This window comes from Salvia hispanica, chromosome 1 (genome assembly GCF_029641045.1).
Source record: "Salvia hispanica isolate PSC_SH4W2 chromosome 1, Shi_PSC_v1, whole genome shotgun sequence".
In the NCBI taxonomy this organism is placed as follows: Eukaryota; Viridiplantae; Streptophyta; class Magnoliopsida; order Lamiales; family Lamiaceae; genus Salvia; species Salvia hispanica.
In genome coordinates this window covers 4,119,615-4,134,819 of record NC_142692.1, presented here as the reverse complement: position 1 = coordinate 4,134,819, position 15,205 = coordinate 4,119,615, and the positions used below count along the sequence as shown (strand labels likewise).

Sequence of the window (15,205 nt, the reverse complement as noted above, 5' to 3'; positions counted from 1 at the left end):
GGGACCTAACTATTAATTCTGATTTCTGAATCTCAACGTACGTGTGTATCATATTCTTGTGTATTTTTGTTTTCTTAACTATATAGGAAAAAACACAGAAAATTCATTATATAAGTGCCTAGCTAGTGCATGAATACATAGCCTATTCGCAAAATGAAAAACTAACCTTAGTGCATGCTATCATAATTAATCCAACAAATTTAAATACACAACTATATAATAATTTGACTCATAAAGGGTAGATTTCAATGGTAGAACCAGAAGAATGGATAATCTATTGATTTGAGTGACGCTCATATATAAAGGGAAAATGTAGTACGAATTGTGATTGAAAGGTCAAAGATGAAATAGTAAGTAATATTACTCCATAATGGAAAATTCCTCCCTAAATCAAGTTAGGTAATGAAAGTGAATAATTACTTTTTTCGGTATAAAAATTATACTACTTTCTCTATCCAGCTAAGTTGAGTCAAAATTTTAGGTACGAATATTAAGAAATTGTGTTGAAAAATATTAAAAGAGATGAATAAAGTAGAAAAAATAAAAAGAGAGTAAAGTAAGATTGACTGAATGTTTTATTTTTTATCAAAAAAAGTAAATGATTCAACTTAGTTGGGACATCCCCAAAGGAATATGACTTTACTTAGTTGAAACGGAGGTAGGACGTCTGTATTAATTAAATAGAGAACAAATAAATTAGAGAAAAGAATTTTCATAATTAGAATTTCAATAATATGAGTAAGACAATTAAAAAAAATGTGGCACTTCAAGCAGGAAGGAGTGAATATTACCAAAAATAATTAACAAAATCCTTCGCAAAGAAAAAACAAAAATCATATGTACGTAAGTTTTGTGTTATTTTTATTTTGCAAATTTAAAATATAAATAATTTATGCAATTTTTATTATATTTTAAAAAATATAGTTTATTTTACTGTATTAGATTAGAGAGGTCGCTGATAGAAATCATATAAATTCAAGATAGATGGGCAATGTAAATGAATACTACTATTTAACTACAAATAATTGAATAAGATTGTGATAAATGATTATCACTGACATGAATAGCAATAGCAAAAATGCTACTTCCTGCTTAGGATTTCTAAATCAAAATCATGCCAGAAATCAAGGGAAGCATGTTTTGAAGGAATAATCATACAACAAGAATCACACCACAGTCACATTCTACAGTCTAAAACTCTTCATAACTGAGACTTGAGAGTCAAAGATCACAGTATTAGTTTGTTACATTCATCATTATTTATCAATTATCATCATACAATCAATCATCTTGCACATATCAAAGTAATTGTTGAGTAATGTAAATTCATTTAATATAATTTAAATATTAGTACATGGATTATTTAAATTCTTTTTATTAATACTAGAGTAGTACATTGAAATTCATGATATGCTCCATATTTTTTCTATAAATGTGAGAGAAGCCCATTGGGTGGGCCCCAAGGGATGTAGTATTCTCTCATTTAATCTGACAAATGAGGTCAATAGATAGGGACAGTGTACAAATGAAAGGGTGGGGGTCTCCACACTGGAACACTCTTTATGATGCTATTTCAATTGAAAAGACTGGTCAGGACAATTTGGTACCCGAATAAAATGTATATCAAGGCCGTTAATATTTTAATAAATAGTCACATTTACTATAAGCTGTTAGATTGTCTTTGTCAAATTATTGGATTATGGTTCTTATAAAAACAAAACGCTAATCATATATATTCACCTACATTCTTCAACTGTATAATGTAGTAATTGACAGTCCAATCTAATTTGAAATTTCAGATCATACTATTCAACTTTCAGTTCGCACATCTACATTCCATTCAAATCACAAATTAATCATGGAGTAATTAATACATTAGCACAACAATTAAAAAGCACACCTCATTTCATATCCAAAATCATACCACGACTTAATTTTTTTTTTTACTTTATACTTACTCTCCAATTACATATAAGGTTTAATTTTAGTTATGTACAGTATAAAATACAAAATAAATAAGCATTACTACATATTATTTCTGAAATTATACTACTCCAACTAAATATCAGTAGTCACATAGTTTAAGCTTCTCTACCATTATGTCTTAGAAATGAAGATAAACTGTGATTGGTTTGATGTTATTTGATGGGTATTTACAGAAGAATAAATAAATAAATTTAAATACATAATTTGTAAATTATAGAAAGAAAAAAAAAAGATTCCACATCACCATGCAATTTAGCCGCTGTCGTGATCGGACCGGACCGCATCCACACCTAGCCTTGCACGGTTGCACCTCCCCCTGTTCACCACAATTTTAACAATCCAATCCTTGTAATAGATCTGATGTGGTATGATCAAATTTTCATAAAAATTGTTTGTATATTAAATATTAGTGAAGAAAGAGTCCTGCATTAGGGATAATGTTCACAATAAGTAAAAAATGTATTGCAAATGAATTAAAGTGGTGATTCACACGGTAAAAATGACACTCCATGAAGTGATATATCGAGTACAATTTATTGTGAGGTAATTTTAATAATGAAAATAAAATGATTATTACTAAAACGACAAAAAGAGATTGTCTTCTAGCGACGAAGAAAGCATGAACAAATAATTCACGAAATACTAGTAATGTTTTGATCAATTAACGCGTGGATGCGAACGTTCTTGGGCTAAAATAGTAAATATATCTAATTACTGATGGAGCGAGACAATAAATACAATATATGGATAAAAAGTGCATATATATTATTGACACCTACGCCCTAAAAATTGAGCATTTAATTAGGAATGGATTATAAAAATATATTAGTACTTTTGTCTTGGATAGTATAAGAGCATCCGCAACTGTACATACACTTATAAGAGAACGGGATCATAAATGATAAATTTGTCCAAATTAAGTTTTACATACCACGTTTGTTTTTATCGTGTTATTTACATATTTTATGTTTAAATGAGCGAATAGATTGTGATGATTGTATGTCTATTTAGACAACCATAACTAGAAGTTGAAGACTTTGACATAAATGGAGAACAATCGAAATAATTTGACATGGTAGTAATAACTAATAATAAAGCAAACATTGCATGACATTCAATTAACAAACATTTCACCCACCTAAATTTAAACACATAGGATCCATCGAAATTATAGCATCCTAACATTTATGGGAGCATGTGTAAGATAGGTTTATACGACATAAATGGTCCCATTTCCTATAACTAATTCACATGCTACATATATATACGACGTCCATTTCCATTTCACTAAAAAAGAATGCACTAAATTTCCAATAATACATGTATTTGGGGGGGCTCAGTGACCTATTTTTGAATGTTTTAGGTTGTTTTAATATTAGCGTTTCCAACCCCATAAAATAAATATAATAATATTTGAATGTCGTAGCACTTATGTAGTTTTCTTTGATAAAAATAGTAACCCCCTCCTTTCTTCTAATAAGTTGCCCAAAATTTTTTTGTATTTGTAATCAAGTAAATTTTCACATGCATTGATGCACAGATTAAATTCAAAGAATTTGAATAACCGAATTCATATTAAAGATAGTACTTATTTCAAATAGACTATATTGGATGTGACTAAATTTGTAAAAAGGTCCAAAGTTTGTGGTCATTTTAGTAAAATAGTAAAAAAAAACGTAAAACGATATTAAATTAAAATTCGTGTATTATTATAAGCATTTTTTTTTATTATGAATTGAAGAAGTGAGAGAGAGATAATTTACGATTCTTTTATGTAGTTTTTTTTTTTTTAAATACTAGCATGAATTAATTTAAATTAGATCGAGTGGAGGCTCCGCTTCTGAGGTTAGACAATATCATACATTAAATATGTCTTGATATTTTTGCCATTTTTTTCAAAATCATCCTAGAGTTAAAAATTGTACTATTAAAGTCGACGAGTCAACCAAAGAATACGCGAAGTCCAAATCCAAAATTCACGTATAACACATTTTAGTAGTAGTATTCTTTAACTCTACATGAATATTTGACCACGTTTCTCAAACATAAAAAAAAAGTTTTCCGAATATAGAATTCGCCATTAACTCATTATTACATAAGATAATAATAGATAAAAATACATTAAAATCATATTTATCTATGATCAAATTAGTATCGGAGATGAAGTGTAATGTATGGTCAATTGACCATGAGATACAATGTTAATCTTGGCACCGTAGAAACGAACCAATATATATTTTCACGGGCCGAACTAAGAATAAATAAAGATGACAGCCGAACGATTCCGAAGTATCAAAAGATTATGATGGAAATACTGTTGAACGAAAGGATGTATAATTTTTCTAATATTAATGTGCAATATGATCCTCCCCCATTTCTCTATCAATTGTTTTGACAGGGAACGATACGAATTTTAATAATAAAAATGAGTAAAAAAGTGATTGAATTTGAAGTATTTTGAATTATAATTGAACAAATAGGAGAAAAGCGACAGAGAAACATGATTATTAGTTATGAACTGAATTGTCGAATTAATTTTAGGAGATTGGATTAAAATAAAAACTGATACTATTAGTTGTGAAATGAATAAGGTAGTGGACTAAGGTGTATTTCAAAGGAGTACATATTCACATGCATAGATTTGGCTTTACACCAAAACCAATAATACTCAAACTTAACTCTATAATGAATATATAGATACATTAAACTATTAGGTAAATGGGGAAGGATGGTGGGTACTCTTCATCAATTAATGGACCCCAAATATGTTAAGAAATTTGTACCCTACCCCCTCTCCATAATTTCCAATCACTCTCCACATACTCTTTTAGTGGAAGGCAATTCAATAATTTCAATGGCCACCACTATACACTCTATCTGCTTCAAAACAAATAACTAGTAACTAGTCATGTACACATCTTTCTCACTTATTAAGAAAAAAAATACTAGTAATGAAGAAAATTCCCTCAAACTTCAATTCAAACATCCCAAAATTAATTCACATGTGTAGAATTCAAGAAATATTCCATTTTTATGATTAAATGATCTAGTGCTATCCCACCTAGTTTTATAGATTCTGCGTAGAGTGAGTAAATTATTACTCTATGCAACATTTTCATAAATACATTTTTATAATTAACAAGACGCAACTGAAACTTTTTAGTATGTAGCATGATTTCTTATCATAATTATGATACATCTAAAGTCTTAAAGTAGTCACTCTTGCCTCTCTAACACTCTTTGTTTCTCTAGATTCATAATAATATTATACTATTATGAGAAAGTAAAAGGAATTAAGAGAGAGAATTAATTAAAACCCCATTAATTTCTCTATGATTTTATTTCAGTTTCTGAAGATATAAACATGCTATAAACATCTCCATCATCAAAACGGCCATACAACTCAATGTCTAAGGGCTTTTTTAATATTATAATATTATTTTCTATGACATAAACTTCCTATCATGAAACACTAATCTAAAATTAGGGATTCATAAGGGGGGAAATATAAATTAAAATGAAAGTAAAAATATAAAAAACCATTTGAAGGTATACTATGGCATGGCATATCATGTCACCACCACCACCACCACCACCATCATTCATCCATGCCTATGAAATCAAACCTCACCGGCACACCGGACTCCGGCCATTTTGAGCCGGAGCCGAGCCGGCTCACATGATCGCGCAGCTATTGGTGTTCTCATCGCTGAACATCGAGTACTGATCAGCCCGCTCGCCAGGAGGCGGTGGGTAAGGGTACGATGGGTACGGTGGCATGTAGTTGACCGCGGGAGGCGGGCGCGCGTACATCATTGGCTGAAACCTCTCATTCCCCGCGGCGCGTTGTTGGTTCATCATCATTGTCGCCATCTGTTGTTGCTGTTGTTGTTGCTGTTGCTGCTGCTGATAGTAGGGGTTTCCCGCCATTTGATCCGGCCCGGGCCCTCCGCCCGGAAAGTAGCCGGGAGGAGCACCAGGGCCGCCGTTCATTGGCGGGAGGCCCGAAAAGCCGGCTTGGTTCCCCATGGGGGGCAATTTGGGCATATGGCCCACATTAGCAGCAGCACCATTCATGGACATCATCATGTTTGATGGTGGCATGCCATGACCCCCATCATTCATTCCACCCCCTTTCTTGGCCCCATTTGCCATGAAATTGTTGACATTTCCAGCCCCACCACCACCTCCGCCGCCACCATTCTTGTTCCCGCCCCCCATTTGCGGCTGCCCGCCACCGTTTTTCCCACCCTTCCCTCCACCACCACCACCTTGACCTTGATTCCCACCATTTCCATTCCCACCACCACCTTTCTTCCCTCCTCCACCACCACCACCAAGATTCAACATTTGCATTGGGATATTCCCACCACCGCCACCAGCACCGCCGCCACCGCTTCCTCCTCCTCCGCCGCCTTCCTTCTTGGCATTGGCGGCAGCCGCGGCGGCCTTCATCATAATCATCTGCTGCTGCGGAGTCATCATGTTGGGCATCATCATCTGCTGCCCATGATTCATCGCCGGCGGCGGCGGCGGCTGCTTCATCTTCGCCGGCGGCGGAGGCCCATCATCCAGATCATCCTCAAACTCCTCATCATCATCCTCCTCATCATAATCATCATCCTCATCATCATAATCATCGTCATCAAACTCACCATCACTAAACCCCTCCTCCGGCAGCAGCTTCACCCCCTTCTGATTCGGCCCGCCGCCCACCGCCGCCGCCTTCACATCCTTCATAAACTGCGGCCCCGTCTTCAGATCTTGCAACGCCTTCATCTGCTGCAGCTGCTGCAGCATCTGCGGCGTCATCCCCTGCGGCATCCCGCCGCCTCCCTTCACCTGATTGTTCCCTCCACCTCCACCGCCACCACCCTTCTGCGGCGCCGGCGGCTGACCCTTCTTAGCAGCAGCCTTCGCATTGTCATTCTTGGCCTGATTGTTGTTGTTGTTGTTGTTGGCGTTGGGCTTGGGGGCGCCCCAGATTTCGGCATGCTTTCCATTTTTGGTAAGCTTCTTGATGAGAGTGGCGGCGTCGACATTGCCGGAAACGGTAACTTTCCCCTGCTCGGAATCTATGTTGGTCGTGTAAACGCCTAATCAAAAAGGGAATCAGAATCTCCTATCAAAATTCAATCTTTCATTCAATTAAATAAACAAATCAAGAAATACCATCGATTTTCTGCAGGATTTTCTTCACTTTGTGCTTACACCCATCACAGTGAATATTGACTTTGAGCACACAAGTCTGTGAGAAGTAAAGATCCAAACTTTATTACTCAAAAGAGCCAAACAAAAGCAAGAAACTGAATAAAAATTGAATCTTGAAATTGAAGAAGCTACCTGGATCTTCAAGAACTCTTCTTTACTCATGTTGAAATGAAATAGAAATAGAGAGATGAAATTAAAGTTGAAAACTCTTGTCTGGTTTCCTCTATTTCAGAGTTGGACTATTAGAGAGAGGGAGTGACCAATGTGTGTTGTCTGTGAGAGAGAGAAAGCAAAACAAAGTGCAGAGTGGCGCAGAAGAAAGGGTGTCACACTCTCACTCCCTTGGTTTCGGGGCTTTATTTATGCCTATTCTTTATTCAATCGCCATTGATACACAGTTTATCAAAGATGATTTGAATACAAGCATATAATAGTATTAGGAGTAGTATATCAATTTTGTGGGGGAGCTTGGCTTTATAGGGTTTCTCATTCTTGGCTTGGCTTGACTCTGATTTACCAATAAATAACCGTGGTTAGCTGGAAAAAATTTAATAAAATAAAATACATTTATTACCTGGGTATATAGTGAGATTCCCACTCTAAAAACTGGTTGGTATAATAAATTTCACTCGTTTATTGATACCTTGTTTTAGAAAAAATTACAGCCTACATCTGAAACTAGGTCATTCTTATTTTTTCTTTTGTAATTTTTGAAAAATCATTTACTAAGAAATTAGATGGAGAATTGAAAGAAAATTCATGGAATTTATCTTTGAATTAAATATTTGAAAAAAATATTGCTTTTGGTTGAAGAAAATAATGTAAATTCTTAGAATTGAGATAGCAACTATTGGGGAGTTTGTGAAATTGACTTTTAATCTACAATATCTCAAGTCACAATTACATATAGTTTAAAGTCAATTTCATGAATTTCTAGTTAAAATCTAAGAAACTGCTTCATTTTAAGATTTTGTATTTATTTAGTATTTTGTTTAAAGAAGAGATCAATTATACTATAATTGAACTTAAATGGGTGATGAACATTCATGGAATTTGCAGATCTGGAATGATTGTGTCATCATATAGCTTATAATCAGAGAAATATTTCCTGCATTGAAATAGAAACTGAAAATTATTAGGTAATAGAAATTTTATAGGCAAATTATTAGGTAATAAAAGTTTTACGGGCACTTTTCTTGATCGACTATCGGATTACAAAATATAAGGTAAATATTCGATCTTATTTTGTCGTTTTAGCATTTAAAGACAAATGCCTCTTCATGAGGGTAATTGGTAAAAAGTAGCCGATGTGTCAATCTTAGATCAATATCCGACAAAGCTCTAGAAGAAGTGTCTCAAGAATATCCCAAACCTTGAATTCCTGTCGGTGATCGTCGCATTTACTGCAATTCGTCTTCCGCATTTACTGCAGTTCGTCGACCTTGAATTCCTGTCGGTTAGCGTTAAATACTAAAGAACTGTTTCAATCTAGCATGTACTGCAATTCGCTGACCTTGAAAAACCCATACCCTATTTTGTCTTCCGCAAAGTCTTACCTAACTCTCTGGTGCCTGAATTCCAGTCAGCGATCGTTGCGATTTTATTATTGTCTTATACTCTATAATTGCGGCGCAATTCATTGACCTTGAAAACCCTTATTTTGTCTTCTGCAAAGAGAGTCATACCTAACTCTTTGATGCCGGAATTCATGCTGGCAATCGTCGCAACTCTATTCTTGCCTTCAACTCCATAATTACAACACAATTCGATGACCTTGTAAAACCCGTACCTGATTTCATATTCCACAAAGTCATACCTAACTCTTTGGTGCTAGAATTCCTATCGGCGATCTTTACAATTCAGAAAAGCCACCACCGAAATGATCGGTTGTTTTGGCTCAAGATCAAAAAAAAACATCGAAAAACTGAGAAAAAATGGCGAAAACTATTAATTGTGAACTATAACCAAAATTGCCAGTTTTCAATTTTAAAATGAAACTACGAATAAGGCTACCAATCCAATTATTATTCCATTTTCCCTTGATCCAGAACCAACGACAAGACTAATTCTTACTATAAAGTTGAATAAACAGAGACCGATTTATATTGACCATTATGAAAATTGACCTTTAGAAATATATAAGCATTTCATTATGGATCGATTTATATGGAATGTAGTTATTTGCGCGTACTTTGTACAAACTGATTAATTAAGTTGAATAGTTATTTGCGCGCACCTTGCACATACTGATGAATTAAGTCGAGTAATTATTTGCGCGCACCTTGCACAAACTAATTAATTAAGTTGAGTGCACCATGGCACGGTCTTTAAAAACCCATTTATTTACCTATAAAAAAATTAAGTCGGTCTAAAACTAGATTTTCCAATATGTTTAATAATTTCGTGAAATAATTTAACCCTTGTTAAATTGTAGTGATTGGCTAATAAGTCATGAGATATAATGATATATACCGAGTATTTAAAATACGCTCCTATGTTTTACCTCATTGTATAATTTGACTTTTTAAAAAGGAGATGTGTAGATAAGTGCAAGTATATCCCTAGACATCTTTTCATAAGATGGGTGACTCAATTCTTAAGTATTATAAAACGATATTTAACTTTTAGGAAAAAGTTTTTCTGGAAACTGTCTACATAGGATATACATACACATGAAATACTATAGTTTGTACTACCATCTATATTCGTAGGTAGTTTTGATTTAGTATAGTAGTACTACTTTAATACAACTATTCGTCAAATGCAATTGGCATAATTATTTTACTATACATAAAATCTTTAGTCTTACTTTGAAATGGTGTGCTCCTCGTTGAAGACTAAAAAGCAAAGAAAAAATAACATTTCCAAAGTAATTAGTACGGAGTATGTATCAAAGTAATTCATCATAAATTGATTACAAGTAATTTAGGTAATTTTTTCAAATTTGATAATGTACATTATTCTTCATTTTTATAAAGGAATTGGCTCATTTGAGAACTATTTTAAAATGAAAACTTGTGAATTTATCACTTGACTGCACAAAATATATCAGTTACTCTATCGAATAGATACGTTGAAAACACTAATATTCATTGTGGGATAACATTATTGTGGAGAAAATGACGAAGTAAAGATAATTGGTGGTGCGGCACAAAAATGACAAAGTAAAGATAATTTTTAGAGAGAAAATGACGAAGTAAAGATAATTGTTTGGAAGAAAATGACAAAGTAGAGATAATTGTTGGTGTGGCACATAGGTCTAGGACGACTGAGATAAGAATACAATGAATGCGGTATAACTGTTTAGTAATTTGACTTTTTAAATAAGTTAAAGATAATTATGTAGAAATGGAGTATATGATTTTTTAAAATGCATATAAAAGCAGGGACTACGAATTACTACGATGAAATTCAAAAGTTCATTGACTGATTTATAGGCCATGTTTGCTTGCAACCCAATTTATTTCATGTGGGACACAACTATGATGACTAAAAATTAACGTGGACAGTGTAAATATATGTAACTCCAAATAATTATTCTAAAATCTGCCTAGGATCCTACTTCACTTCATAAAAGCATAATATTCTTAGCTTCGTGTGCAAATTTATTCTTTTTTTCCTTGTACCTATATACTAGTTTCTTGAAATTAATATAAATGCCTATATAACTTTAATTCCTTTTACCAATTTGCTAATTACATCATTAGTATTTATGGCTGTGAGGTTATTTTCAATTTCAAAAATAATTATGGCATAATTATATTAATATATATTCTATAGTTGATACACATAGTATATTGTAATAATTGGTGCACCGAACTAGATATTGTGCACACATTTTCTCAGATAAAATTTGGACATTCAATTTGACATTTCAAAAAATTGCTTTTATGGTTTTGCCAAATTTGAAAATTGATGCACTCGAGTAAAATGCATAATTTGAGTGACCCTCTTTTGACTGAATTGAACAGCTTTCCTGTTTATCCTGAAAAGTTTATTTACCTCTTATGCAAAATGGAAAATGGCATTTAAGATTGCCTCTTTTTGCATGTTATTATACCTACAATCTTCCAAAATAAAACCAAATAATTTACCTAGATTTTGTATTTCTAAATATTCACAAACCGTGTTCCAACTCATCTCATCCCAAACGTCAATAGTGTGACAATAATAAAAGATAAACCAAAATATTTTTAATTTTGACTTTTGGTTCAATGATGTAACACCTATTTTAAACGTCACTCTGATAAATTGGCTAAATCATCTTCATTTTAAGATCCTTAGTTTTTACCAGAGTTTTAGTGGCATAGGTTGTATTTAAATGTTTGAAAATTGACATAGTTTAAACTATGATTTATTTAACTATTGGTAGTCACATTATTCCTTTTTTTAAATTACTTTTTGTGATTTACAAATCATTAATGGGTGTGAGCTGTTTTGTTTGGGTATGCTCTTTATTATGAGATTGATTCATTAATTTGTTGAAGGAGATAGGAATGACTTAATAAGGCTGTGTGCTTTTTCTCTAAGTTAGTTAATTTTTGTATTTTATTACTTTATGTTATGCTGTTTTGGTATATTGTGTTGATTTTGAATTGTTTGAATTATCTGCACTCATGGTAGGCCCTACTCACGAGTTTGAGCATTTTACACTAAAAAGAAAATATAATAGGTGAGAAATTTTTAAAAGATAATTAATAATGATTTATTATTTATTTGGTGATGACTCGAGTTTTCGAACTATTAAATAGAGAAGAAACTTCTTACAATAAATGGTTGAGGAATTTGCTGTTCTAATTTTCAAAATAAAATCTTGTGTATAGAGTATTGATATATAAAAAGCTAACGAAATCATATGCATATCAGTAATTAAAATTTTGAATTTCAATAGTCATAGTTCACCATTAAGACACTCTACCTTGACTAGATATTTTCTCATTAAACTTGACTTTATCTGCAATTAATTAGCTTATTATCCCCAACACGTTTTCATACCCGTATAAATTAAATGCACGAACCCATTTTATATTTTAATATTATAATATACAATATTTAAAATATTGTAATAGATTCACCACCTTTCATTTTGTAGAACAATTAAATCCCTAATTATTTTTTATAATTCAGCAACAAATTGAAAGATAATTATAGTATAAATTAATACTATAACATTTTAAAATCGATTTTAGGGTATATAACAAATCGTGTTAAAATTGTGCAATGGATTAGATTTTTTCATTAAATAATGATCAACTCTTTTGGAAATAGATTAATTTAGGCATTATGTAGGTAGTTGTGATTTTTGAAAGCCTAATTCATGTTAAAAGGGTTTGTATTCTTATATTAAAATAGTGTACCCTTTGAGAGGTGGGGAATCGTGTGAGTTTTGAGCAATTAAAGAAATGCATAAATGGTTGGAAAAAAAAAAAACTCAAAAATAACTTTTTACTCCTATAATAATGCACTTCTACTTTCGGAAATGGTTTATTTTTCAAAAGATTTTGCTAAAATGATGCTTTCATAATTATTTTCTTTCAAAATTCTACTTTTGCTTACTATTTACTCAAAAGATTGCATCTCACACCCTCAGATACTGGTTTTGCCTTTTTCTTATCCCATATTAAAAATAAAGGGGCTTTAATTAATAATTTTTTTTTTTCTTCTTTTGGGAGTGGGGGGAGAGGGGTTGTTTGTTATTATTAATATGGTTAGTAGGTGCTTTTAAAAAGTTTAAAAGTTTAATTGGTCATTTAGGTGATATGGGTTTAATTTAGCTGAATAAGATTTTTATTGTAAATATATGCCATAATCATAACTCATTCAAAAAATAAAAATTCAGATTGATTTAGAGCTTACTCTAGAAAAATCTAATTAAAATTGTTATAGCTCGGAATGACTAGAGTGGTTTGAAACGTATTAGTAAATCAAACCAGTTAATTTTATTTGAAATATATTTTGATTAAAACAAGAGAGTGGTATGGTAGTCTCGATTCAATTTACTCAACCATCGATTTAAAAGTCCCTAGTTATTTATATGTTTACACTAAATGTCTAAATCTCAACTAGAAACTATATAACAAATTGAAGGGATGAATTTACTTCAAATCGATAAGTCGTGGCATTATTGAAGTTAATTAAAAGTAGGTTAGTTTACAATAAGGTACAAACCTGAGTTTAACTTAGAATCACCACTATTTTTAATGAAATGGGACCAAGTAAATGTATAATAAGTACAAATCATAAGATTTAGGGCACTTTGGTAATGAACATCTATACGGCGAGCTGGAAGCCCAAAAACCGCAATGAAATCTTAGATGTCATCCCGAACTAAAAAGATGGATTCTCAACGGGCTCAAAAAACAACCCATACAAGCTCAATCGACAGCTTTTTTTCGTAGTTATTGATACAACCTGAGGATCGACATGCCCAAACCAAATGAAATGCGTATTGGACTGATCACAAGAGATGAGCTAAAAACTTCAAAGATGAATAACACGATTTATGCATGAAGTTTGGGCTAAAAAATTACTCAAGAGGATTATTGGAGATGGTGGTTTGAGTAGTTAAAGTTGCAATAATTTAATTATATGCAAGTGGACAAATTTTTTTTAAAAAATATGATTTGTTTGGCCAAAATTGGAGCCCAAAGAAATTAGGACTAACATAGAAAATGAAAATTGACTTCTTGGAAGGCTCCTCAAGTTATTTTAACATTTACTATTTGCTTTCCTACTCAGAAAAATAAGTACTATTTGAAAATTTTATTAAATAATTCAAATATTATTTCCTTCTATCAATTAATGTATCATTTTATTTCTTTATTGTTTTATGTTTTAGTATTTTGTTAGACTTATCAAATGAACTTTCACATACGTTTGTGATAGAAATCATTCCATCTATGACTTATCAAATGATCTATCCATCTTGTTTGTGGCTTCATGCATATTATATGTTACCATCTCTTCCACCACATTCTTTGCATAATCCTCGTTGTTCATCAATCAACCGACGAGGATCATATTAGTAAATCTATAACCACATGAACATTTTTTTGTATATTATGTAATTGTACGAATATTTCATAATATTAATACATTTTAAAAATAATTTTAGTAAATTATTTAGAATTATAGTATTTAAGATTGTATATATTGTAAATACAGTAATATATTTGTAAGTAATTTAATCATGAAAAAAAATAAAATATTTGAATTATTATGCGCAAGTTTTCTTCTACTTTAAATTATAGTAATCAAAATGATGAGCATAAGTATCTCGCCAAATTTGCGAGCACAAAGCCTCATCCACAACGTCTATTTTGCAACCATCTGTTTTGCATTTTGGTCGCTGATTTGGTCGAAATTCTACCAGATTTTGCAAGCACATGATGTGCTTGCAAATTTGTGCTTGCAAACTAGCGTTTTTTTTATAGTTCACTAATATAATTTTTTAAGTGCATTCGGTTGTCAACTGAGCATTTTGGTGTTCGCAAAACACGATTTTTTTATAGTGTATTTGATATTATCTAATAATAAATCTTTCAAATATGCTGATATTGACTTTTATGATAAGAGCGCGCTCCTGTGAAAGCTCATGCACTATGTACACGATGAACCCGGACTGGATACGAGTCTGGCATAACCTAATCATATCAGTTTTTGTACAAAAATAGTCGCTTTTAAGTGTAAGAACAATCACTTTTATTCACAAAAATATCGTCTTACACAACAGTTACATTTACTCATTGCAAGTGTTACTTTATAAGATGGCTAATGTGACAGTTAGGTCAAACTCGTGTTAGCTTCGGTCAGGTTTGGGCCGTGTCGGGCTCGGTTGGGCCTGCCTGGCCCGCGAGCACCATAAGGATGCACTCAAAGGAGTCTTTATCTTATAAGAAAGAACTTTTACATTGTTAAATTTTACAAACATATATAGTAACAAATAATACAAAATGCTAATTACTAGTATTAATTATAAATACGTACTAGTATTAATTTTTCCAATACG

The 15,205-nt window shown here is 32.3% G+C and overlaps 1 protein-coding gene across 1 annotated transcript; it reads right to left on the bottom strand.

Annotated features, from left to right (window-relative positions):
* Positions 1-5,292: 5,292 nt before the first annotated feature.
* On the bottom strand, positions 5,293-7,652 carry LOC125222964 (uncharacterized). Its single transcript, XM_048125881.2, has 3 exons — positions 7,330-7,652; positions 7,159-7,234; positions 5,293-7,082 (listed from the first exon to the last, which is right to left on the bottom strand). The coding sequence occupies exons 1-3, from the start codon at positions 7,357-7,359 to the stop codon at positions 5,662-5,664; spliced, it is 1,527 nt and encodes a 508-aa protein (XP_047981838.1). The 5' UTR covers positions 7,360-7,652; the 3' UTR covers positions 5,293-5,661.
* Between the last annotated feature and the right edge of the window lie 7,553 nt (positions 7,653-15,205).

What these genes read in the sequence shown, in the direction of transcription:
- LOC125222964 (XM_048125881.2), bottom strand. Translation starts at nt 7,359, where the DNA reads ATGAGTAAAGAAGAGTTCTTGAAGATCCAG. An exon ending in AAGAGTTCTTGAAGATCCAG is followed by an intron (nt 7,235 to 7,329) that starts GTAGCTTCTTCA and finishes TACTTCTCACAG; the next exon opens with ACTTGTGTGCTCAAAGTCAA. An exon ending in AATCCTGCAGAAAATCGATG is followed by an intron (nt 7,083 to 7,158) that starts GTATTTCTTGAT and finishes CTTTTTGATTAG; the next exon opens with GCGTTTACACGACCAACATA.